The following is a 26906-nucleotide window of genomic DNA, read 5'->3' on the forward strand; positions in this document are numbered from 1 at the left end:
CCTCACACTTGAGGAAATAAATCAAGGTGAATATTCCTGACACAAAATAAATGTACTTCTCTCTTTGTCGTTCGAATGTTCTTCTCAGTTGCAATAAATTTGCTTTCTTGTGTGTCTGCTATCCAATTACTGTAGAATCATCTTCTCACCTGCAATAAATTTGTTTCCTTCTGATTTGGATTGGCGTTGATGTCCGAAATTAATTTGTTGTCATCGTATGTCTGAGAGAAGTCCATTATAGCTACATTTATTTTGTTTCGTTCTTGTTAAGTCCGTTAGTCCTGCATTTACTATCTAATCATCACCATGATCATCTTTCCGCATTAATTTGTTTTCATTCTTGTCATGCTCGTGTTGCATCCGTACATGCTATAGTAAATTTTTACAGAGATCGTTGATCTTTCATCAAAAAACCGCTATTTTTGTGTGCGATTTGTAACATATCTTATGTGTAAAAAAACGTTCGATGCATGCAATACATTCTTCGAATATATATATATATATATATGCATGTTATTTATTATTTGTAAATTGGTAACCAATCTAGTGTTCAACTATGGATGCATGCAAATTCTTGTTTGTAATTAGAATGTGTGTTTCCATCTCAGATGGTTCGCTGTGTGCGATTTTGGCGAGGCCAATGGAAGAAGAGTGGAGATGAGTGGGAGTTCATAACCCATCCAGAAGACATAGGCTATAGGGTGGTCGTCTATGCGACTGTGAGCTACAATGCGATTGACCAGATATTAAGACAGCGCTACGGTCTCAGCCAGAATACCCCTCTTGTCCTTTCTCACCGACTTCCTAGTTGGATGCTCGGTCCCCAAGGTAACCGGATACCGCCAGCGACGATCTCGAGCACGGCTGAGTTGTCTTGGCTTCTCCATGGGAGAACCTGGATAAGTGAGCTTCCTATACTCATAATGATGGGTCCAAAAGACGTTGCTGAATATGAGTTTCACTGCCGTACTAATTTTGCAATAGGCAATACAACGTATGTCTTTGATCACACAGCAAACGATAACTCAAGAGCCGCTTACGAAAGTATTAATCTAAACCCTAGATAGAGTGATATCAATTGGCTTGCGAACAGGTTTCAATTAATGTATAATATTTGTTGTATCATGCAACAGGTTTAGTCTTTGGTAATCGTGCAGCACAGACCGAGCGGGTCATGGATGCTTTATTTCCCCAAGACAGCTTGCGTCTCTTCCACCGAGTTTCATTGGAGATGGCTTTCGCAGACAACTTTCTGGCTACCCAACAGGGAGGAACACAGCCAGTTAGAGAGATAATCGAACTTGACGACGATGACACTGAAATGGATGAAGTAGCACTAGGAAATGCTACAACAGGTGAGTGATGAATCTATCTATCGTACCTAGCCTGATAGTATCTATTAGTGTAGTGCAAGGTTTTAAAATTAGCAGGTTAACAGAACCCCATTGACAAAAATAAAATTTTCTCAATTGAAGGTATAACCGGCTTTGGAGCCGAAGCCATTGGACCTGATGGTGAAGGAAATGCGAACCCTGGTCAGTCAAATAAGTTTTTTGTTTATCCAATTAAGTGAAATTAAATTGGCATGTCTAAAAGCTTTGGGTTGGAAGTATATATGTCGCAACGTTAAGTCCGTTTAATTTTTAAATTGAAGTGCTATTGCTAATGTTTAGCATGCTAAATGAGATTAATTGACAATATTTGATTTTTGGGTTGAAGGTGTATCCGGGCTTCTTAACGAGGTCGTAGGAACTGTTGTTCAAGGAAATGCGATCCCTGGTGAGTGAAAATATTTGAATTGTTTAACGGGTTACGATAAGTTAATTGATAATATAAAATTGTTGGGTGAATGATCTATTTGTCAAAGTTAGACCGTTAATAATTTTAAAAATAGTATAAATCTGTATCTTTAGCAGGCTATCCGAATATTATTTGACAGTATTTAAATGTTTGGTTGCAGGCGTAACTGGGCTTGGTACCGAAGGAGATGGACCTGTTCTTCAAGAAAATGCGACCCCGGGTGCGTCTAAAATTTAGATTGTATTAGATATTAAACTTTTTTGGATTATATGTGTCGTAGTTATCCCGTTAAGAAGGTTCTATGTGTTATAGTTAGACCGTCAAAAATTTTTGTTGTAGTGTAAATCTATATCTTTAGCATGTTACCTGAAAAATTATTTGACAAAATTTAAATTTTGGTTGAAGGTGTGACTGTGCTTGGTAACGAAGTCGTTGGGCCTGTTGGTCAAGGAGATGCGCCCCCAATATTATGGGATGTTGGTATGGACATGACGGCAATGGAAGAGCATCGAAGGGCGCGGGCAACGCCAACTGAGGGACTTGATGATGGTATGATGTTTTGGGCTCGTATAGCGACAGAATGTCTGGCAGGCGGTGGACGTGGGGCTACTGTGAACATAAATGATAATGTTGGGTCCGAAGTGGGAGAGCGAATTGAGCCTGTTCGCCCAGTGGACAGACGGGGTTTGAGCCCATCTCCAGATGGTCTTGATGACAGCGAAGGTTCTTACACGGACTCGACGCATGCAGACATTGGGCCCCTAACACAGCCCACAAGTGACGGTATGTGGGTTTGATTACAAATATCTATGTTGTTTAAATAAAGATTGTTAACGAGACAAGATTTTTATTTCAGAGTTGGAGGCGGCTCGTGGATTGGTGTTGGCCACTACTAAACCAGTGGAGGGGGATATTCCAATGGGGACCGAACCAACCGCAAGTAAAACTCTTGCTCCGATGGTGAAGTTGGCAATGTTCTGTGCAACAAAAGGCGAAGGGTCCACCAATCCAAAACAGAGGCCGAAGGAGACTTCTTCTGAAGGGAGCAGCACAGAAGGTGGGTGGTGAATTCGATTCAATTAAGTCAAGTAGCTCTTTTTCCTGTGGATATGTCGGATGTTTAATATTGCGTTTGTGTTGGTTTGCTAATATTTTGATTATCAAGGGGAGATTGTGTTTTGGGTAGGGTTTAAAATTATGTAACATTTTCAAAGTCGGGGTTGTTCAAGGTTTTCCAAAGGTTAAACGGCTAAGTTAGCGTTGATCTAATGTACCAAGCCAGTCAGTTTGTACCAAAGCAGTCAGTTTGTATCCAAGTTTATTAGATTGATATAATGTCGGTTATCGTTGGTTTTTTGTGTTTTGGCAAGTATTAGATTAATCTACCAAGCTTTTATCTGTATTAGCATGTTAATGTAAAGTATTAAGTCAAGTACCTCTGTTTCCTGTGGATATGTCGGATGTTTAGTATTGCGTTTAAGTTGGTTTGCTAATATTTTGATTATCAAGTGGACTTTGTGTTTTGGATAGTATTTTTGATTATGTAACATTTTCAAAGTCGGGGTTGTTCAAGGATTTCCAAAGGTTAAACGGCTAAGCTAGTGTTTATCTAATGTACCAAGCCAGTCAGTTTGTACCAGATCAATCAGTTTGTATCCGAGTTTATTAGCTTGATATAATGTCGGGTATCGTCGGATTTTGTGTTTTGGCAAGTATTAGATTAATCTACCATATTTTCAACTAGTGTTGGCAGACTTTTATCTGTATTAGCATGTTAAAATTCAATTGACGTCGGCAGTCAAATTCTAACTATGACTTTTCCAGGAGACATTGGACACTACGATGGCGAGGTGGAAACAGGCATGATATTCAGGAACCGGGACGCTATCAGACAGTATATGGCGGTTCACGCAATAAACAAGAAGTTTCGTTTCAGGAGTAGGAAATCCGAACCAGGGTTGATGGTTCTTGAGTGCTGTGGAGAGAGTTGTCCTTGGAGGGTATATGCCGTTAAGCTGAAGGATGCGAAGGTTTTCGAGATAAGGAAAGTCATACCGGAACACTCATGTTCCATTGACGACCGCGGTGGCTATCAAAGGCAAGCAACAGCAACTGTTATTGGCGAAATCTTGAGGACCAAGTTTGGCGGGGCTTGCACGGGACCAAAACCCCGAGAAATAAAACAGATGATGCATGGTGATCATGATGTAGATATATCGTACTGGAAGGCGTGGCGATCGAGAGACGTTGCCATTGACAAAGTGAAGGGCACAACGAATTCATCTTACTTGCAGCTCCCAACCTATCTAAAGCAGCTAGTTGTTGCAAATCCGGGGACCATCACAAGCCTTTATACAGAAGCAATTGACGGCGGAGGTGAACGTTTCAAGTACATGTTTGTGGCCTTTGGTGCTTCTATTCAGGGTTATGAGTATATGAGGAAGGTTATCGTCGTTGATGGTACGCATTTGAAGGGTAAATACGCGGGTTGCTTGCTTACAGCATCTGCCCAGGATGGCAACTACCAAATATTCCCCCTGGCATTTGCAATCGTGGATAGTGAGAACGACTCGTCATGGGAGTGGTTTTTTCAGCAGATGACAACATTTGTAAATGGTGACGAGGGGTTGGTGTTTGTCTCTGATAGGCACCCATCAATATCCAAGGGGATTAGCAAGGTAATTTGTTGCATTATCCACTAATATAATTCTTAGCATGTTAAACTGTCAGACACACAAGTATAAAAAAAAAAATTTAGACAGTGATGGGTTTATATTGCTTTGGAATACAGGTGTATCCCACGGCAGGGCATTGTATTTGCGCGGTGCATTTGAAGAGGAACATACGTTCAAATTTCAGAGCAAGACACTTGGAGTATCTCGTTGCAAAGGCGGCGCGGACTTTCAGGATGCAAGACTTCTATATCATTTTCAACGACATTAAGAACATGGATGCAAGGTGCGCAGAGTATCTTCTGGAAATCGGTTTGGAACATTGGGCGAGAGCGCATTTTCCTGGGAACCGTTACAATATCATGACTAGCAACTTAGCGGAGTCTTGGAATGCAGTGTTGCGTGAAGCTCGAGAATTCCCGGTAATACCGTTGATTGACTTCATCCGTACCAAGTTGACGGAGTGGTTTGCTACTCGTCGAGAAGCCGCAAACAAGAATAAAGGCTCTGTCACACCGAAGGTTGCAAGTATGCTGACAAAAAATTTTGAAATTGGTGGAGGTTACCAAGTAACCCTTATTGCGGAGGATGAGTATGAAGTGCGTAACAAGACCGGTGGGAGTTTTCATGTTGATCTTGCTAAAAAAACTTGTAGCTGCTCCGAATTTCAAATGCTAGCTATACCATGTTCTCATGCTGTTGCTGCTGCAATAAAGGGGAAAGTTAGCGTCGAGTCCTTGGTGTTACCCGCATATACTGTGGGGGAGCTGAGGTCCGCATATGCAGGAAGTGTGCTCCCGGTGCCAGACACTATTGAGGTGACCGAGTTGGCTAGCGAATTGGGTGGGATGAATTTATATCCTCCTACAACAAGAAGGCCACCTGGTAGGCCAAAAAAGCAAAGGTTCTTCTCGAGGGGTGAAAAAATTGTGAGTGTCTCTTAAGGATGTTTGTAATGTTACAATTCATATAAATGATATGATCATGGTGACAACATTTACAGATGAAACGAATTAGAAGGAGGACTTTGTGCAGCCGTTGTAAGGGGGTGGGGCACAACAAGGCCACATGCAAGGAAGCAATATAAGAAGGTGGCCGAGTATGTAGGAGGGTGTTTCATGCGAAGGGACGGTTGTTCGGAAAGGGGTGGAATCATTTTGGGACTAAGCTCATGTATAATCTTATGTTTATGAGTACTAGTACGAAAAATCCCAATATGAAGGTGTGTAGGAATTATGATGTATCGCAATGTGACAATAAATAAAAACTCCCTCCATTTATTTTGCCAGTCTAAATCTAAGTATAATGTGTCAGTGTTGCGTATTGTATTGCTAACATAAAAAAATCTATGAAACTAAAAGGAGATATCAATCATTCACACACGAAAAGCAATATAGCAGATATAGCTTCAAAATTTGTTGGTAGAAATTTTTGTTAGAATCTATATATCGTGATAAACACATGAGTAGCATATCTCAAGCGTATAGCGGTATGAAGTTGCTTCAGCATAGCATGCTAAAGTATGGTGCATATTTGATAAACGTGTTTGTTAATGTTAATAGAAAGACGGGAAATGTAAACTAATTGGGGTAAATTGTCTTATACAGTGTTGATGATTTAGTAGATGCTAATTTGTGATGCATGTGGTATATTATTTTTGTTAGCCTTGTAAACGAGAATGAAATTAAGTGATTATGTTCTGAATAACAAAAGAAAACTCAGGTGTGTTACGTTTTGGAATGTACATGTAGTTAGCAGTGCTAGGACTGAGTGACCACCACTATGAAACGCAATTCATGATATAATAATTCTTTTGCTACTGGGGGAAAGACAACAACCGTAGATACATTGATGATGAAGTATTACCGGCAATATAACCAACATTTAACAAAAAACATCCTTTGGATAATAAGCTTGAAGCTAGGCCAATTACTGATTAGTGACAGACACTTATAATATACCACATCATCCGGTAGAGCTCCCGTTAGGAGGCATCTCGAGCATGTGCTGACTATATTCCAGTTGCTTCGCCAAACCAACCATCTCGGATCTCATATCTGAAACCTTCTCTTCCAAATCACTAACTAACACTTTCATGTCCTCGACTTCTTCCACTATACGTTCGTCGGTCCAGGTGAAAAGATGATATTTGTCCTGAAACAATGTCGAACATAAGAATGACTCCAAATAGATTTCTCAAAAAGCTAAGATGAAAAATTACATAACAGTACCCCTTCAGATCCAAAAGGACAACAGTAGAAAAGCCTCCCAGGGTTTTTAGCGGTGCCGGAAGTTCTGATGATGGGGACCTCCCCGCATCGACAGTGTATGGGAATCCCCCTACCTCTTTCTGCTCTTCGATTACGGCATCTACTGGTGTCTACATATTTTTTAGGAACACATCAGAGATATATGACAAAGACCATTGTGCCATTTCATAATTGGTTACCTGGCTGCGCCGACGAACTGCCCTTCGATAGGTTTGACATTGCTTTTGGTCGGTATTTGTCAAGATCGGCGATGACGATGGAACCAAGAAGAAACCTCTAAAGAGAGAGACACACTTTAAGAAAGCGGATATGACTAGGTATATAAAATAGAACGACGGCGTTTTGTTTAAGTCCAATTCCGGTTGGCCATCAAGATAACACTATCAAATGGGCCCAAACTATGTAGGGGTAAAATGTGTACGTGTACATGAGTTGGATGGCTAAAAACATATTACCGAATGGTAAATTTAAAAATGACAAGGATAAATGGTAAATTTACGCGTAAACAAGGGAAATAGAATTACACATGTCAATACGTTTTGTTTTCGTATACAAATGTGATTGTAGGGCTGGAATTACCAATAATACAGTGATGAGTTTATTCTCCGAAAATCAATCTATTCTATGCATTGTGTTATTGTTTTAGCCTGCTAATAGAAGCGATTATCAATTTGGTTGTGGGTGATAACAAAGACAGGCTAGTATTTAACATAAACATTCTTAGATCGAAAATAACAAAAGTCAAACATGTTTTCCGGTCTGATACACATTAGGAACATATACAACAAAAAAGACACACTTAAAAGCTACGGCTAGATTGTAAAACACAACTTCGAGTTTTAGAGAGGAGCTACGTTTTCCTCGTACATCATAACCGCAACCCGTTGAACCTCCGTGTCGAGGACTTCTCGGTTTATACATTTGCATACATCAACACCCCCCACCGCATGAGCCTGGATAAGCAGTACAGAAGTAATACCGGACTCATACAAGTTGTTGTTTTGAGGGACCGCTCGTGGCCTATCAATGGAAAGGGGCTTCATCTCCTTCGCAGTCACCTGTTTTCCAGCTTGTCTGATAATGAATGGGAACATTTGTGTGATGGGACGCAGGTCTGCTGCCACCATTGCCTCCGTCTTCAAAGATGTGTTGCAGTCAAGCACTATCACCTGGGCTAGGGAGACGTCGACGCACACACCCACCCAGTGCTGTTTGTCGAAATTGAAGGGGAAATAGAATCGATTAACTTCAGCGATCGGGAGATCAGCAGCAACAAAGGAGCACAGAGCTGGTGGGAAACGGAAATTGTCTTTCTTGGCCGTCTTTGAGAACTTGGTAAATGATTTAGATAGGAGGGACACAAACTTGGTGTCTAGGAACACACAGTTCTTCGAATGCATTTGTTCTGCATTCGATAGAAATACATAACGTGTGTGGTGAATAAGCACATCCATCATCTGTAACAAGCGAAACGATTAGATAAGTTACTGTTACAAATTCTTCTGGTATGCTAACACATATATTTTGATGAAAAGATTTACCGTGGAAGGTAAATGAGACGACCTATCAACAATTGCCGACAACTCACTGGATTCGACAGTTATGCCACCAAAATCGATAACACTGCTAGTGGCCAAATAGAGATAATATCAACAAAGCTTACCCGTTAGGCGTTGTTTATCCGAGTAAATTATTAGTTAGTGACTCAAAGTAAGGAAACTTACAATGGTGATCCGCCGAGTACTTCCAATAGCAACGCAAATTTGGCGGCATAGTCGATGCTTGGGGTGCTGCAGATCGCATTGACAAACGATTCCCATGCACGAGTGAGGAACCGTTTGTCGCACTGGTAATCCCCGACAAGGTTTCTTGGCACAACTTTGGCTCGCTTGCTTTTTCTGTTGAGTATCGGAGCATCTTTATCGACGTTGGACTCCGGTAACGGCTCTTCCAGGTTTTTTGGGTGTACTACATGATCCACATCTTGAGCGTTTGATTTGTTCATTTGGGTGAGGCCAATAGAAAAAGAGGGGTCCGGGAAGGACAGGCCAGTAGTGACTGCTTCCTACATGTAAAACGGCCTTCATTGTCAGATATATGAATCAGTAGAGTGGTCTACACTAAAAGGAACAGACCATAAGTACCTGATTAGCATTGACGACGTTAGTGGGATCCTCGATGATTGTCTCGCTCCTGTTAAAAGGAGGAGCAATTACCTGTTCCACCTGCACATTATAAACAAATTTTGGGTTGGAAAAATAGCAGGTGGATAAAATTGGTGATTAATTTGCTAAAAGCTATCTGTGTGAATAAACAAGCGTTTCTTAGCCATTATAACTTTCACAAATAGCGTCAACGTTATGTTGATAAAAAATAGCAAGGAAGTACGTAGATAAGCAAAAGAGATTTAGGTACCGCGTTTTCCCCGTGGACGTTAGAGTTTGTTATGGGGTCTTGACAAGCCCCAACATCCCCGATGTCGTCAGCCTCCCCGTTGAACATGTACGCTACAAGTGGGTCCTGACACAAACATTATAAAAAAAAACGAGGATTTGCCTTTTGTAGCAGGTTAATATACACGAGTGTACTGCCAAAAAAGACACGAGTTATGTTAAGTTAATAATTATACAAGCTACGTTTCGTGTTATAGCGTTGTAGTTCATATGTGCCTCGCTAAATTTTCTTCCTAAGCATAGAACAAAGACGCACCGAACATTACATAGAGAAATTTTATAGGAATTTTACCTCCTCCCGGTCTCCGTGATTCGGGTTTAACTCATCCCCTACGCCGTGATCCATAGCTTCATGTTCTTCAGACCTGAGAGGCTCGGAGAAAATATCCTACCAAAATTTCATTCGCAACGTCTCAGAACAATTCATGGTTATATTAAATGGACAGTGTTCTTGGTAGAAGATGAGAATCTAAAGTTGTACCTCATCGCAAGGATGTCCCCTTTGACCACCAACCACATTTTCTCGAGATTCCTAAGAAACGTACGAGTTAGCAACACTGTTTTATATACAAGGAATATTTGCATGATATCTATTGTCCTTGAAACTTACTTGACGTGTATGAGCTGACTCCTTGTTCGCAAATCGCATAGCTTCCTGTATTATGTCGGACACAACGAAAGGGTTCGAGTCTCTTTCCGGTAAATTTGATTCACCAGTGTTATCGGGTGGACAGTCAACCGGTGGTCGAGCGTGAGACCGAGTACAGTACTTGGTCATTGTGTCCAAGATTTCCTTCTGTGAGATTCTCATAAAGTCTTCCATCTTCTTCTGGAAAAGGTTTTGCGAGTTGCATAGAGACAGAGCAAGGTCCTTTATTTGATCACCCATGTTGGATAGATCTGCAGATAAGCTGTTTTTAACAATAGATGCAACATACTCAGCGTCTACACCTTCTGTCGCAGGTAATTTCCGATTGGCTCTTGCGGTTTTCCGGTTGTTGTTCTCCTTGATGGCTTCGTCACGCATACGGCTAACATCAGCTTTGGTCGCGCCACCTTTGAAGTTTGAGTTGGAAAAAGAGAATCCTTCACGAGCTGCCTTCACAAGATTGTCAACAAGCACATCTTCCTCGTCCTCTGACTCCACGCCGGGTTTGAAATTCGGTAGGTCAACGCCATCAGATATGATAGAAACAACATTTACCTGTAAAACATGTCAGAAGATTAGATACAGAAAAAATTTGGAGCAGGATAAGTGATTGAAATACATTACCTTGCAAGCAGCATCAATGGAACGAATGTGTCCTGTGTTAATACTAATCTTCCCTTCCCTTTCAACAAGACCGGATTCTTCGTCTGCTTCGGATTCTGATTCTGAACCAGAGGAAGCTCCATCTCTAACAACGCCCATGAGGGAAGGTACAGCTTCGATTAGCACAAGCTGAATCGACATCACAAACCCTTTGAACGCAATTGTATTCTGTGATAGAGATATTTCATTCCTCTCTTTGATACTGTCCATGAGCATATCGAAAGATTGACGGCCCCAAGGATATGCAAGGAACTGATCTAAATCTTTAATCCTCTCGGCAGCCGCATGTAAAATGCGGGGGTTGTGGGATGTTGGTAGTATTACAGCTGAGAGCAATGAGAGAAGTGCATACTTAATCCTCATTCCTCTATCGGTCACAGTCTTCTTTTTCAACATTGTTACAACAGAGGAGACCGTAACTTCAGTCATTGCCCCAAAAAGCTCCCCCCAGTACGGCTTCTCCGATAAGATCTTCTTGCTCCTCTTCTTGCTGTGCGGTGGGTATCTGCGGCAATTGAGGCCGGTGACTAGTGCGAATTCTCTGATTGAGAATCTTATTGGTTTCCCGGCAAAAAGAAACCACGCTTCATGCTTTTTCCGGATCTTCAGTAGACGAGAAAACAATAGGCGCCCAATACGGCCAGAAAAGGAAGGTTTCTCAGAGATTTCAACGAGTTTACCGAATGGAGATTCTCTAACAAACCGTAACTCTTCTTCATCTAGAGCGTTTAGAATCTTAGAAATGCAAGAGGGTTTGTGATAGGGTGTTACCCTAATGCCCAGTGGTTCATCGCCCATTGCAAACATTCTGTCCGGGAAGGAGATTGGAGGCGGATCGCCGTGATTTGTGTCCATTTCTGCGATTAGAACAGAAATAGGAGAATTTTGAGTGAAAGATATGATATATGTTTGATTTGTAATCCAGAGCAATAACAGTGTCTTATAAATAGAGAACGGAAATGATTCTCTCACTTGCATCGGTCGCGACGTTTTGGGGGAATTTTTAATTTATAATATAAAATGAAATTAGTATCAACTTGTCTGACACACTTTATATTGCGTGTTGCCTTGTATAAAGAAAGGGAAAGATACGCGAAAAAAAAGAGAAGTTGCATCCGTTAAAAACGAAGTGAATAACGTATAGGGGTAAAATGGTAAAAGACTCACATGCTATTTATACAAGACGACAAAAATAGGGTATATAGCTAATATGCACATATTCCTTGTGTGTGCAGTGCAATTTCCCTAATAATAACATGGTTTCTTATTTTACGTCAAGGGAAATATGGAAGAAGTAAACTTTTGGAGGTCAACAAGGTGAGAAGCCAATTGGGGTGTACGTAGCAGCAAGGAATCTTTTCACTTATTTATGAATAAGGGAGAAAGAAAACAGAGGAGTGAGGTCTTTCGGTTGAGGTACTGTTTTCCAATTTACAGGTTGCTGGCCGGTTTATATGATTTAAAGCAAACTTTGGCTGGTATTTTTTTTTTTTTAAATTGTCTTTGGTTTTATTTGGTTTCCGTCTATTTTATTTGTAATGTGTTCTCATGAATTGGTACGGAGGACAAACATACATTTGTGGCATTTTTACTCGATTCATTCTTTATTATAAAATAGTTTAGTTTAATTAAAAAATAACCCGTTTAAATAATCAGTTTCAGTCAAAACCGTGTTTAGCAGTTTTATTTTTCTTAATTATGTTGCAATTTTATCAATCTCTTAAACCCTTCTCTACTCAACAATTTAGCTAAAACAAATTTGGTCTCTTTGGCCAGCCTAATAAACTAACTCTGGTACTCAATCAACAAAAAAATATATAGCCGTAAATTTAGTTAGCCAAAAGAATCTACTATCGTTTGATATAGAAAATGTAAACAACGCGTTTCTACGTTTTATACTGCCTTTGAAGACGGATGCCAGAGAAATAGAATCTCATTGACTTGAAAAACATAAAAAAAATTTAAATAAGTTGTAAATTTTAACAATTATTTATATGAAAACTTAAAAAATAAGATAAAAGTATTTAAAACATAAACAAAGTTTAATTAATTTTAATTTCACATTGCTTACCATCCGTTAATTTCCAATATTGAAAATACAACAAATAATGAGTTTTAATCATTTCAAATTAGTTGGACAACACAATAAATAAAATTAATAATACAAAATTGGCATATTAATTATACTTTAATATTCAGTTTTAATATAATATATATCTATTTAAATGTAAATTATAGCTATATTTTTAATCCCGGGCGTAGCCCGGGCTTACCCTAGTATTTTATAAAATTTTATGCACAAAATATTCATCACAAAAAAGGGGAAAAAAAGAAAAGAAAAAGTCAATTACATGGACTAGGGTTTAGCAAGCTTGTAAATATATACAATATACCAAAGGAAACTAAATTAAGAGCAGAGATGGGATCGTTGAGAAAAAAGAAAGAGATCAAATATGTACTGGATTGAAAGAAGAAGAAGAAGAAGAAGAAGAAAACGGAAAGTTGAAAAACCAAATTTCATCGATGATTTACCAGAGAGCTTGGTGTTGCACGAGATTTTTTCCAAGCTACGTAACCCTAGAGATCTCGTGTCTTGCAAAAACGTGAGCAAGCGATGGAACTCTCTCATATCTTCTTCTTCTTCTTCTTCTCATAACAACCCAAGCTTGGCTTTGATACTCAACACCCAGCCTCATCAATATGCTACAAACGACATATGCTTGGAGGTTTGGAAAGGGTTCGACCTAAGCAACTACGTTGATCCCGAGTTTGATCCTCCTATGTGTGTTCTAGCTTCTTGCAAAGATGTATTGCTGTGCATGAAATCTGAAGAGTTGTACATTGTGAATCCTGTGACTATGCAGTGGACTCGTCTTCCTGATCCCTGCGGTGCGACTTGGGGGTTACCCATTGGATTAATAGGCAATGGGACAAAAGGGCTGTACCATGTTGTCATGTTGGAGATGTCTACACAATCCTGCTTTAGATTATTCTCGTTCGACTCTATGCTCGGTACATGGAAGGGCGTTGGAGTTCAGCATCCGCCTTGGTCACAATCCGGATGGTGTCCAACTCAATACCAAGCCTTGCCCTTTAAAGGAGCTTTACATTGGTTAGCTGAGGACGGGCCTGTCGTGGCTTACAACCCTAATCATCAAAACACATGCCTACTCATCCATCGTTCCCACGACATGTCTCATGCTTCTTCTTATTGTGCCGACGCAATTGTTTCAGAGACCTTAACTGTCTCCACAGGCCATCTACGCATCCTTCAGCTCGTTGCATCTGTTGATCGTCAACATCTCTATATTTGGACACTCGCGGACTACAAACGATCCATATGGAGACGAGAGCATGATGAGCCTATCTCTTTCACTGACCTTCCTTGGCTGCAAGACTGGACGTTCTCTGACCTAAACTATATGTTTATGTCACGTTTCGTGACTCATCCAGAAACTAGAAAGCGGATTCTTTATCCAAAACCTTTGTGTTGTCATCCATACAACCCTCTCCTCGTCTACTTTTGTTTGCCCGAAAGCATTGTCTCTCTCGACGTTGCAACTAGGCAAATGAAGTTAATTACCACACTGAGCAAAAGTAGCACACAAGGCGTTCACTGGAATGAATATGATAAGGTGATACCGATGACAATGCAGTTAGACCCCTCTCTAATCCCGGATCATGGCCACGTACTGCAGAGACGTCGTAAACACAGAAGATTCTTTTAGAGTTTAGAATGGAAAATATAGATATGCATGTTTCGCTTTTGACTTGTTGTTTTCAGATAGTTATGTTCCTCTTTCTTTTTAAAATGAATCTGTTTTGGTTGATTTTAGGCATTGGACTAAGACCATGGTTTATATTACCACCATCCAATCCACTCTTAGTGGCTTTGGTCGCTCTTATTACAATTTTCAGATGCATAAAATCAAAGGGTAGAAATTTAACCAACAATTATATAATTGCACACAAACAGAAAAATGCATAGTATCTTTAGACACCTTCCAAACAGAATCGTCTAGTTACATTTTTACATCAATAAACTCAGCACAATTATATTTCTGTCTTGGCAATCTTGGGCAACTACATGAAGATCAGATTTGGTCGCATTACAAAGCACTCTCAGTCTCTGTCGTTGTGTGAGACAAGTTTCGTGCCTGAGCTTGATTCTTGTACCTGCAAAACATAGATAGCACTGACGGATTCTTCTTCTTTACACAAGAACCCGAGTCTATACCCATTATTGCATCATCAGAGCCATTGCACAGAGACACATCATCATGAGCTTCTCTCTGTGTATCTGAAGATGAAGGCGGATTCTCAAGCTCTGTTACTGGAGAAGGACCAACAGTGTCCAGTCTTGAGCCTTGCTTAAGCTTAAGCAGTGTTGACTCTACAAAAAGGAAACCTAGATCTTGAAATCAAGCTTGACTAAGGGTTCCTTTGCTGGTCAATTAAAGAACAAGTGGTCGGAATCTGAAAATTGGAAAAGAGACAGTGAGAGAGAGAGAGAGAGAGAGAGTACCGTAGACTGAGAGAGGATCGTCTTTAATGATCTTCGCTGGATATCTCTCTAGACTGTCCGGCGAAGATGGCGGCGGTCTCAGCCTCCCAAACATTATCTCTCTCAATTCGATTTGCTGCCTCAGGTGAAATTGGAATCCCGTGCTCTTCGAAATGGAATCTAAAAAGACGATCGATTTTGGTTTTTGGCGCCTCGATCGACAAGAAAGAGCGGGAATCGTCTTGTGGAATCTTCTCCCGGCAGAGATTATTTCCACGTCTTGTCGGATGAAATTATGGGCCTCAATATCGGCCCATTTTAATACTTATGGGCCCTTCGTCCTGCACGTACATAGTTTAAATAAATTCATTTTGTTGCCATCAATCTTAAATAGATTATTCATTCAACTAAGATTCATTTTTATAAAAGCTGATCATAATATTAAAAAATAGGTGTGGGCTCGCACCCAGTTTATTCTTATACGAGCTGATGTATATTCTTAATAATTTTATTTTAATATTATTTGTATATTTATCCTAATGTCTTTAATTAGATATAAATACTAATTTTTGTGTGTTTTCGGTCTTTTAACCAAATTTCAATTGCTTGTTGTGTGGAATTTTTTTTCTTATTTTTTATACATATTATTCTATCTGGAAATTAAATCCAAATTTAAAAAAAAATTAAATTAAATTAAACTCTGAATAAAATTTTGCATTGTGTCAAGAATAGTTAATTCTAACTTAGTTAAAGATCTTCCTTTGCAATAAGATATCTTTAAGGTTCAACATTCAAAAAAAGTTTCAATAATATATAAAACATAAAACATTAGAAAGAAGAACTCATGAACAAACATACTACAAATATGAAACATCAATACAAACAAAATATGATATAGAAATTTCACTGACTAAAAATGCTATTGACGTCCCAATATTTATTTAAATTCCTTGAAATAATTATTTCTTACTTCTTTTGGAAAATCATCACAAGTAAGATTTTGGTTATTCTATAGAAATATATCTTAAAAAGCAGAGGAGTCGTTCTATATTTTATGGTATAATCACTGAAGGTGAAACTATGTAGAATAAAAGAATTCTCTTGAGATAACTTAGATCGGAAATTACCAAAGTTTCCAAAATAACATTTATCAACAGAAGCATGAGTCCTAGTTCCTACAAATTAAATTTCAAAATAAGTGACTAAAACCAAATCATATAATTAATGTGAATCAATAATGAAAGAAATTAATATATTTACAACAGTAACGACCAACACCAATTCATTTGAAACAAATTTTATTTTTTTTCATGATTCTAAAATATCAATACCTTTACTCTAATTTTATACAATCTTTAGTCGACTAATAAGAAAAAGTGAAACATGCTTCTTTTTCAAAAAGACAACATTTGAAAGTGTTTCATATTATTTAAAAATGAAGTTTTATGTGTATTTCTTTTTTTTTTGAATTATACAGAGGTATCCTGGCCCCAGAAAAGTGATCCAGACTAGTCACGTGTTGCCACTTGTCGGTCCTCTGTCCCTGGCGATGCCGAAATGTTAATTCTCCAGTGGCCGAAATTCGAACCCAGGTAGCGGTACTCACAGCTGTAAGCCCTTTACCACTAGAGCTAGAAACTCCGGTTCGTTTTGGCATATGATGAAAATATATACTATCATAGCATAGAGTCAGCGAATTATTATAATACATTATTAAGATGGATACTAAGATAAAGTCGGCATCATAATTCTCTGTATTAGCATTTACATACTACTATAACTATAATACGACATAGACTAAAATAACTATATATCACTTACACATTATCTATACTATCACTAAACTATAAACTATAATAAAAGAAATATTATATTCCACATCCTCCATTAACAAATATGAATTAATATTATCCAGTAACAAATATGTTTTTAAAACAGAATAATAAGAATTGCTCCTAACTCGTCAAAGTTACAATTTATTTTTAAAAAATTATGTATCTAATTACAAAGCTTGAAATAGTTATATTATTTAAATTAATAAATTAATAACTCAGCTAAAAACTAATAATAAATTAATGACTTAGCTAAAACCTAATTAAAAATGATAAATTAGAAAAAGTAACTAAAATCATGGAGAACATGACAAATAAGCAAAATCAAAATCATTATATATCAATAATTATATATCTTATTACAAAGTTCATAGTTATTTTATTTAAATTAATAAATTAATGTCTCATCTAAAAACTAATAAAAATGACTAAGCTAAAACCTAATAAAAGTATGACAAATAATCAAAATTAACTAAAATCATGGAGAACATGAAAAATAAGCAAAATAAAAATAATTATATATCTAGTTACACATTTTATAGTTATATTATTTAAATTAGTAAATTATTAAGTCAACTAAAAACTATTAATAATTTAATGTCTCAATTAAAACCTAATTAAAACATGACAAATAAAAAAAAATAACTAAATTCATGGAAAACATGACAAATAAGCAAAATCACTTCATAAATAAGAGTATAGATATATTAAGATACTTGTTTCAAATTTTGGATAATTTTTAAAATTTTGGTCCTGAAATGTTTTTGATCCACAACAAGAAAAAAGATGACCAGAAACCTAAAATGTGGTTCATGTTTCTACTTTTCTTCAATCCTTTTTTAAAGCTACTTTTCTTCATCTTCTCGAGTCTCATTCTAGTAAATTTTTGCGACCGTTTGTGTTTCCAGAAAACTATTGATCTAAGAAATTAGTTTTGTTTAGATTGTTGTTGTTTATTTTTTATTGTTTACATATTAAAATAAAACAACAAAATTGGTTATGTGTTTTTAAAAGGAAAATTTGAACCAATAACCAACAAAAAAATTATATTTCACTAACTAACCATTTCCTTCCCTCTCTCCTTCTTTTTCTTCCTATCTCTCTCTACTCTCTTACTACAAAACTAATATTTTCTTCCAATATAGTTATTCAACAAATTAACCCTTTTTAAAATAGGGCCACAATTTTGTTTAAACTTATTCACAACAAGAATAAAGAAAAATAGGCTCTAATTTTTAAACCATTAGATTCCAGTACATTTGCTTTTTATGTATGAGCTCGGAACGGGTCACATTTTCTGGTAAAATAAGAAAAATTCGTGTGATCATATTTCACTAAACAATGTCAAAAACTCCAAAACCAAACATATAAAACGGTAAAATCTTTCTATCATAAACCGTTTAGTTTCTTGTTCAACAAGTAACTAAACTTAGGTCGAGTGAAACTGCCATCAAGAAACATATCGGCCATAACCTTATACATGCCTTCGGTCAAGTGGACTCCGTCCCAGTTAATGTAACGACTCGGTTCCTTACACGCCGTGGCTGAAGCTGACCCACACGTGTCAAACACTTGAAAGTTATACGGCTCTCCTATTCCGCAGCACGCCTTGAACTTTTCGGAGATACCGTACTTACTAGGGTTCTTTATTACCTTACGGTACGCGTTCCAGTAGTCTGCATAGACTATTGTGGCGTTCGGATACTTGATCCTGCATTTACAACAAAAATGTTAATAATAGAACGCTCTTGAACAGACATTCGGGATAAACACATTTCCCTTTTTGTTTTTGTGTTTACTTATATCAAATGAACATATGTAGAGAGAAAGAGTAACTAATTTTATTTAACTGATAAGTGTTAAATTGATTAAACAAATGTTCTACTAGTAAGATCAAATTATTAGAAATCTTAATCGATATAAAAACATGTAAATCCAAAAATAATCGTCCATTGGTTATAATTATATTCGGTTCATGTTGCTTAGCTTTGGTTTAAAGTTTCAAGTCGGTTAGTTGGTTTTAGTTAACCGTGCCTCACTAATTGAAAGCAATCACATGAACCAGCCCTGGAACTGGAAGCAACATATATGGTAACATGATGGAAATATGATGGAAGAGTCGGTTAAATACCTTCTCTTTGCTAAGCATTGTATAGTTTTTTAGTATGTATATAGAGTATAGACTGACCTAAGTTCTTCAAGTTTGGATTGCAGTGCAAGATTGTGAGTGTAGCTCTGATTATTGACACTCTTAACACATCCTAGATTGTCTCGATCGTCTTGCGCAGCCAGAGTCATCGTTAACGTCAAGCATCCAGTTGCCGGATGTCCTTGTACCAACATATATCTTACACCTTTGTTCAACAATGTCTGCAATTACAATTGAAAAATGTTATATAACCAAGCATAAGAGAATCAACATATGCCAAGCCGGTTTGTTAGGTTCATGACCAGCAGATATTTTTCTTCCAAGATACGGTTAAGCTCTAGGCCAGCCTGGTCTATTAGGTTAGCAAACTTTAAAACAATTTCATTTATCCAAATCATATACAATTTTTTAGGGTTTTTATTCAATAAACACACAAATTTGTTAAGGTTTCGCACCTTTATCGTAATCTTAAAAATACATTTTCTCTGTTGGAGACCCTATCATGTCAATCTAGACTCGATTCTTGTAAACCGAAAATCTTAAATTCAAATGAAACTAAATTGGATATCGATTAGCAATGATGCATAAATATCAACTATCTACAGTTGTAAATGTTGGAAAACTAAGATATTTGGTTATAGTAGATTAGTGCGTCAAATTTGTAAGCCGTATTTTACCGGTTTCTTAATCCTCCATATGCATGGACTTCCTGTTGTATTGATAGCTCGACTGCTCGAGGTATCTTAAGCATGACTAGTCGGTTAGATCACTTCGGTGTCATGACTTGCAAGTTGCAATATATACATATATGAAATATTATATACAGTAATTTTTTTGTGTTTTATATATAATAAATTCTATAACTTACTATTCGGTAAATTAAAAAATCTCCGTTCCCATTACAGCTAGATCAGTGTAAATACTAATAATTTTTTTTCTAAAAATTTATGCAAATATATGATATAATATAATAAATTACTCAATATTAGATATAAATTTTTATGAACATAAATCAGTAATATATACTTTCTTCATTGTATCCCTATTTTTCATAATTTGAAAATATTTTATTTTTGTTTTTTAGAACTACATGTAAAACGCTTGTAGACTTTAAATAATTAATAAAAATCAAACCTCTAAAATTTAGTGAATATATAAAATCGTGAAATGTATTTTGATTCTGAAATAAATTATTTTTTAATTAACAAATCTATAAATTTATAAAATATTTTAGTTTTGATGATTATGCTTAGTTTTTTACAGTTCTTGCAAATTAGAGAACAATTAATTGGTTCAGTTAACCGAATCTAACCAATCGGTTGAATTAGGCATCAGTCATCACTATTGCAAAAAAATTAATTATGCACATGATTTGATAGAAAGGTTACCTCCAAAAACCTTGTGTGTGTTGAAATACTGAGTTCTCTTATTGTGTCGCTTGAGACAGCAGAACCAACGGTGTACGCATAGTCGTTTACTCCAATTTCTCCGATCCAAAAGAGAGAATCATTAAACAACGAAACCTTATCTCTAGTTTCAAGTGTCTCTAAATACTTCTCGAACCAGCCAAGCTCCGTCTCGATAGATTGAGGAGTCATATCCAGTGTCAGATTATTCTCCGAGAAGAAAGAGTGTTCAATCACCGTTGCTCCAGAGACGGCGAAGTTAACGCCGTAACTATCAGCAGCTGTGCCTTTACTACCGTTAGTGGATCTGAGGCTGAGATACGGTGGCAGGAACGGTAAGTTCATCGACTGTGCCACGAAGTCGATGGTGAGTCGACCGTCGGAGTATCGGTTTGTTGGACGTAGGAAGTAAGTCATGCCGTAGGGAAAGCTTGACAAGTGTCCGAATCCGGCTGGTCCTTCGCCGGAGCGTGAGTTTCCTGTGTCGGTGAATGAGTCGCCGAACGCGTAGATTCTGTTGAATGGACGGCGGACACCGGAAGTTGGTGCGGCGGAGGAGATTGTGGATAAGAAGAGGATCGCGGTGGAGACAGCGGTTGCGAGGATAAGGGAGATGGAGGGAGACATCGTGGAAGGAGGTTGATATTTAAAAGTGAAGCTCTTTCAATGGGAATGCACCGAATGGTCTAGTGTTACATATATAATGGTGGGGGAAATTATTTATTTTATTTTAACGAATTATGGCAGATCAGATCCCGGTTTTGAAATAAAAGAATTTCGAAAATAATTAAAAAGTGTTAAAAAATTTTTATATGTGAATTATGATTCATGTGGATTATATAACCCCAGTTCATATTTTTAATCTCTATATTCATGAACGCTGATTAGGGGTGTTCAATCCGGATATCGGTCCAGTTTCGGTTCGGTTTTTTTAGTTTTTTTCGGTTTTTTGGTATTTCGGTTAGTAAAATATAACTACTATTCTAAATCTATATTTACTTTGGTTCGGTTCGGTTTATATACCGTCGATTTTTGGTATATTCGGTTTTATACAAAAACATAATTATTTAGTTTGATATCATATTATATAATTTTTAGAGTTATACTGTCATTATAGTCATTTATTAAAAAAATATTATATTTTCAAATAAAAGAACAAAAAACATAAAAACGCTTATACCTTCAGATGAAATAATCAAATCTAGAATTAAAATCAAAGTTCGAAATTTTGAAAATAAAAACAAAAACAAAAGAGAAGTACGAAAGAAAAGTTTTTCCACTCTTCCATATTTAGTGTTTATCAAAGTCATACTTCTTCGAGTGAAACACTGTTCGTTTATAAATAAGAAAAAAATTATGAAGAATTTTTTGTAGTTATTATCAGTCAAATTTATAACATTCAATTCAATTTAATCAATGCTAAAAGAAAGCAATATGATTAAAAGAAGAAGATTAAAAAATTAAGAAGCCTCATTTGAGATGAATTGTTATTTAATTATATTTTAACCGCTTTTCAAATTAGGATTCTTTATTACTATAAAAATATGGTAATAATTATTAGCAAAATCATAACTTATATAAAAATAGATTTTCATGTGACGTTATAAAAGATGTACATATTTACATGTTTCTACTTTTGATCGGTTTTGTTCGGTTTATTCGGTTTAATTGGTTATAAACCAAACCATATCCAAATCCTACAGTTTTTATAAAATCATATCTAGGGCTGGGCATAAAATCCGAAACCCGAAATCCGAACCGAATCCGAACCGAAACACCCGATCCGTACCCGATCCGAAATGTAAAAAATACCTCAATAGATCTTATAGGATGTTACAAAACATATTCAAACCCGAAGTGTTATTAACCGAACCCGAACGGGTAACCCAAAAACCCGAAAAAATATCCGAAGAAACCGATCCGAATGTCCAAATTAATATATAATATAAATATTTGAAACATAAATATGTACTTCAAATATTCAATTTCATATTTATTTGGATATGATATAAAATTTAAATAAACACCTTAAATACTTCATTATATACAAAGAAGGATATATTTCTTATGTTTTACTTTTAAATTTTAGATTTTACTTTGGATATACCCGAATTATCCAATATAACCCAAATCCGAATGATATATGGTTACTTCGGACATATCCGAACCGATCCGAAACCGAAGTGTTATATTCGAATCCAATCCGTACTTGTAAATTTACTAGAATGGGACCTAAGTGGTGTTACAAAATGGAACCAAAATCCGAAAAACCCGATCCGAATCCGAACGCCCAGGTTTAATCATATCTATTCGGTTTATATGGTATATACCAAAACCACACCATATTGTCAATTTTGGTTCGGTTCGGTTTGGTACGGTTCGGTTTTACCATATTGGACAGGCCTAACGCTGATGCAAACCGAACCATGAAAAATTAGGAATACTATAATGCAAAAAGTGTCAAGTATCATTTGTCTAGATTTGAACTTAGAGCATCTCTAATGATACACTATTTTTCCATCTATAATTTACACTAAAATAGAGTAACTCTATTAGACCATCTCTAATGATTCATCATATTTTTCATTCTAAAATAGAATAACTCTGTAATAGAGTTGTGATATACTTCAATGGTACTATATTTAAAGTGGAAAATAGAACGATGAACAAAAAAAAACAACTTAATCTATATATAGAGTAAACCTATTTTTTATTCTACTATAGAGTAAAAATAGAGTACCATTGAAGCATTTTTACTCTAAACTCTATTTTAGAATGAAAAAATAAAGTGGAGTTGAAAATGCTCTTATAGAATAATTTTTGCTCCAATGGTATTACGTTATAGAGTTACTCTATTATAGAGTAAAATATAAAGGAACGTCACATATTTACTATTAAAATAGACTAAAATGTGACTTTCATTTATATTGCAGTTTATAATAGAGTATTACCATTGTAGCAAAATTACTTGATAATAGAGTTACAATATTTTAGTTTAAGTTATAGAAGAAAAAATAGTGTGCCATTGGAGATGGTCTTAGCATTCCGCTAACGCAATTTAGTAGTCAATAGAAAGGAAACATTATAGCAACTGTAGGCCGGCCTTGACAAAATCTAAAATAATTTGGGTTGGAAGCACAAACTTGTACAAAAATAATTGGTTCAATAAGTTGCTTAGACATTTGGATCTAGCACATCTAGAAAGACATTCACAAGATTTAACCAACTGAGTTAAAAAAAAATAGGCCAAAAAGTTGTATATTTTATGTAGGGCCGAAAGCTTATGCTTCTATTGCTTCGGCCCAGGATCGCTACTGTGTAACATTTTATATTTGTCGCATTCTATAGCACTAAAATGAGAAAAAGTTCATTTAATTTGATGCCTAACATATCATGATATGATATGTTCAATCTATATATCTATATTTTCAAAAAGTCCAAATATCATATATCTTATTTAAGTTTTTGGCGAAATCATAAACTAATCGCCACATAAACTAACCATTATCTATTTTTATTAACATTTATATTTTATCAGCTAATTTTGATAACAAAAGTGTCTATATACAATTATATTTTAAAATAAAAATTGTCATTATATAATTGTGTTTTTTTAAATATAATCATTATAAATTCTTATTACTTACTAAAATTAACCAAAATTAATTTAAAATAATAAATTGTATTGTATGTAAGAGACATTTTTGCTACTTCATTCGTTTCTGAATAAGTGTCACTTTGACATTTTTCACACATATTAAGAAAGTAGTGGAAATATATTTAAGTTGTTATTAATTATACCTCTTTCACCAATAGTATTTGAGATAAATAAAATTATTTATAAAATCAATGCATTTTTCAATTAATTTTCAGCTGAAAGTAAATATAATTTGCATTATAATTGTAAAGTGACACTTTTTTGTAACAAGAAAAATAAAATAAAATGACACTTATTATGAAACAGATGAAGTATAATTTTTCCTTCCTATTGACTTTTCTCGTGTTAATATCCATTAATGGTTGGAGGAATTTTATGTTTACCACTTTTATAGTACTATTATTTATCTTTATCACTACTAAAGGGACAATTTCAAAATAAATTCTTCAACTTTAAACCCTAAATCTAGATTGGTTAACCCTATGAGAATAAATGTATTTTACCATTTATTAAAAATGAGAGTAAAAGTGATTAGTGTAAAGATGAAAAATGGTACTATGAATGTGGTATTTAGGTATTTGTGGTAATTTTCCTTAATGGTTTTGTAATGATTAGGTGCTAATGTTTGTGGTGTGTTACTCTTGGTTAATTTTGATTATGTTTTTTGCATTGAAAATTTTAGATTGACATACAATAAATTCTAAATTTTTAAAATAAAATTATTTGCATGATCACCTAAAAGTTTTCTTTAAAAATAACCAAAATTAATACTAGAGAATTTGATATATTGTAATTACAAATATATCTTTTATATCAGATAAAATTTAATTATTTTAATTAATATTTGGCTAATTTTACTAAATAATTAGAATTTATAAACCAATATATTTTTATAAAAATCTTTTTTAATAAATAAAATTATTGTAAAGGTGGCATTATCATCATCAAAATTAACTGATATAAAATTCACATCAACAAAATTAGATGATCTGAGAGCTCATGTGGTGACTGTGTATAAATTGCTAGAAAAAAATAAGACGTATGATATTTAAAAATTTTCAGTTTAACTATATAGGGGAAATTACATGTTTACCACTTTCATAGTACCACTTTTCATTTTTACCACCACTAAAGAGACATTTTCAAAAATAAATTCTTCATTAAGTAGCAAAAGACTCTTATGCCCTTGTTATTTATATATATAATAAATTATTATTTAAATAAAAAATAAAAAAATAAAAAATAAAAAAAATAAAAAAAAAATAAAAAAAAGTAAAAAAAAATAAAAAAAAATAATTTTTTTATGTTTTCGAATTATAATTTTTCAAATTCGAACTTTTTTATAAATTTTTTTTTAAATTTCTTTTTTGAATTTTTTTTATTTTTTTTTTCAAATTTCTTTTTGAAAAGCGAAAACTATGTTTGAAACTATTTTTTAAAAAAAATTATATATTTTTTAAGTATTTATTTATATATTTATTAGAATCCTAAATTTTACATTTCAAAAAGCCTACCCCACTCCTCAACTCTAAATCCTAAATCTAGATTAATTAACCCTAAGGGTATAATTATAGGAAATTGCCACAAATACCACATTCATAGTACCAGTTTTCATGTTTACACTAATCACTTTTACCCTCACTTTTAATGAAGGATAAAATACAATTATACCCTTAGGGTTAACTAATCTAGACTTAGGGTTTAGAGTTGAGGGGTGGGGTAGGGTTTTGGAATGTGAAATTTATGATTCTAATAAATATATAAATACTTAAAAAATATATAAAAATAGTTTCAAACATAATTTTCGTTTTTCAAAAATAAATTTTATTTTTTTTATAAAAAGATTCGAATTTGAAAAAGTATAATTCGAAAACATAAAAAAAAATTACATTTTTTGTTTATTTTTTTATTTTTTATTTTTTTATTATTTTTTATTTTTTTATTATTTTTATTATATTTTTTTATTTAAATAATGATTTATTATATATAAATAACAAGGGCATAAGAGTCTTTTGCCACTTAATAAAGAATGTATTTTTGAAAATGTCTCATTAGTGGTGGTAGAAATGAGAAGTGGTACTATGAAAGTGGTAAACATGTAATTTCCCCTATAATTATCTTTTACTTTTCATTAAAAGTGGGGGAAATTACATGTTTATCACTTTCATGGTACCACTTTTCATTTTTACCACTACTAATGAGACATTTTCAAAAATACATTTTTCATTAAGTGGCAAAAGACTCTTATGCCCTTGTTATTTATATATATAATAAATTATTATTTAAATAAAAAATAAAAATAAAAATAAATAAATAAAAATAAATAAAAAATAAAAAAAATGTAAATTTCTTTTTTATGTTTTCGAATTATACTTTTTCAAATTCGAACTTTTTTATAAAATTTTTTATTTTCGAATTTTTTTTTCAAATTTCTTTTTGAAAAACAAAAATTATGTTTGAAACTATTTTTTTAAAAAAATTATATATTTTTAATTATATATTAATTAGAATCATAAATTTCACATTCCAAAAACCTTATCCCACCCCTCAACTCTAAACCCTAAGTCTAGATTAGTTAACCCTAAGGGTATAATTGTATTTTATCCTTCATTAAAAGTGAGGGTAAAAGTGGTTAGTGTAAACATGAAAAGTGGTACTATAAATGTGGTATTTGTGATAATTTCCCTTAAAAGTGAGGGTAAAAGTGGTTAGTGTAAACATGAAAAATGGTACTGTAAATGTGCTATATATGGCAATTTCCCAAATATATATACATAATGATAGAAGTGATTTACTGAATATATTACAATATGTTGTATATAAAATGTCTCTTTTCCCGTATAAACTTAC

The 26906-nt window shown here is 34.8% G+C and overlaps 5 protein-coding genes across 5 annotated transcripts; 2 read left to right on the forward strand and 3 right to left on the reverse strand.

Moving 5' to 3' along the window:
• Positions 1 to 608: 608 nt before the first annotated feature.
• On the forward strand, positions 609 to 3073 carry LOC111198875. The gene is made up of 7 exons (XM_022688216.2): positions 609 to 1044; positions 1134 to 1355; positions 1476 to 1535; positions 1720 to 1779; positions 1961 to 2020; positions 2206 to 2583; positions 2657 to 3073. The coding sequence occupies exons 1-7, from the start codon at positions 609 to 611 to the stop codon at positions 2866 to 2868; spliced, it is 1428 nt and encodes a 475-aa protein (XP_022543937.2). The 3' UTR covers positions 2869 to 3073.
• A 538-nt stretch (positions 3074 to 3611) lies between these two features.
• LOC111198992 lies at positions 3612 to 5416 on the forward strand. The gene is made up of 2 exons (XM_022688388.1): positions 3612 to 4478; positions 4592 to 5416. Exons 1-2 carry the CDS (start codon positions 3612 to 3614, stop codon positions 5414 to 5416), a joined length of 1692 nt encoding a protein of 563 aa, XP_022544109.1.
• Positions 5417 to 7446: 2030 nt separating this feature from the next.
• Positions 7447 to 11467, reverse strand: LOC106430794. Its single transcript, XM_013871596.3, has 9 exons — positions 10469 to 11467; positions 9806 to 10399; positions 9677 to 9727; positions 9488 to 9583; positions 9158 to 9262; positions 8887 to 8967; positions 8467 to 8807; positions 8284 to 8365; positions 7447 to 8199 (listed from the first exon to the last, which is right to left on the reverse strand). Exons 1-9 carry the CDS (start codon positions 11360 to 11362, stop codon positions 7582 to 7584), a joined length of 2862 nt encoding a protein of 953 aa, XP_013727050.3. The 5' UTR covers positions 11363 to 11467; the 3' UTR covers positions 7447 to 7581.
• Positions 11468 to 14435: 2968 nt separating this feature from the next.
• On the reverse strand, positions 14436 to 15262 carry LOC106430797. The gene is made up of 2 exons (XM_013871597.3): positions 15033 to 15262; positions 14436 to 14900 (listed from the first exon to the last, which is right to left on the reverse strand). The coding sequence occupies exons 1-2, from the start codon at positions 15124 to 15126 to the stop codon at positions 14617 to 14619; spliced, it is 378 nt and encodes a 125-aa protein (XP_013727051.2). The 5' UTR covers positions 15127 to 15262; the 3' UTR covers positions 14436 to 14616.
• A 2867-nt stretch (positions 15263 to 18129) lies between these two features.
• On the reverse strand, positions 18130 to 21761 carry LOC106430802 (GDSL esterase/lipase At3g48460-like). The gene is made up of 3 exons (XM_013871598.3): positions 20381 to 21761; positions 19032 to 19213; positions 18130 to 18554 (listed from the first exon to the last, which is right to left on the reverse strand). Exons 1-3 carry the CDS (start codon positions 21023 to 21025, stop codon positions 18233 to 18235), a joined length of 1149 nt encoding a protein of 382 aa, XP_013727052.2. The 5' UTR covers positions 21026 to 21761; the 3' UTR covers positions 18130 to 18232.
• Positions 21762 to 26906: the final 5145 nt, after the last annotated feature.

Source organism: Brassica napus, chromosome A6 (genome assembly GCF_020379485.1).
Source record: "Brassica napus cultivar Da-Ae chromosome A6, Da-Ae, whole genome shotgun sequence".
NCBI lineage: Eukaryota > Viridiplantae > Streptophyta > Magnoliopsida > Brassicales > Brassicaceae > Brassica > Brassica napus.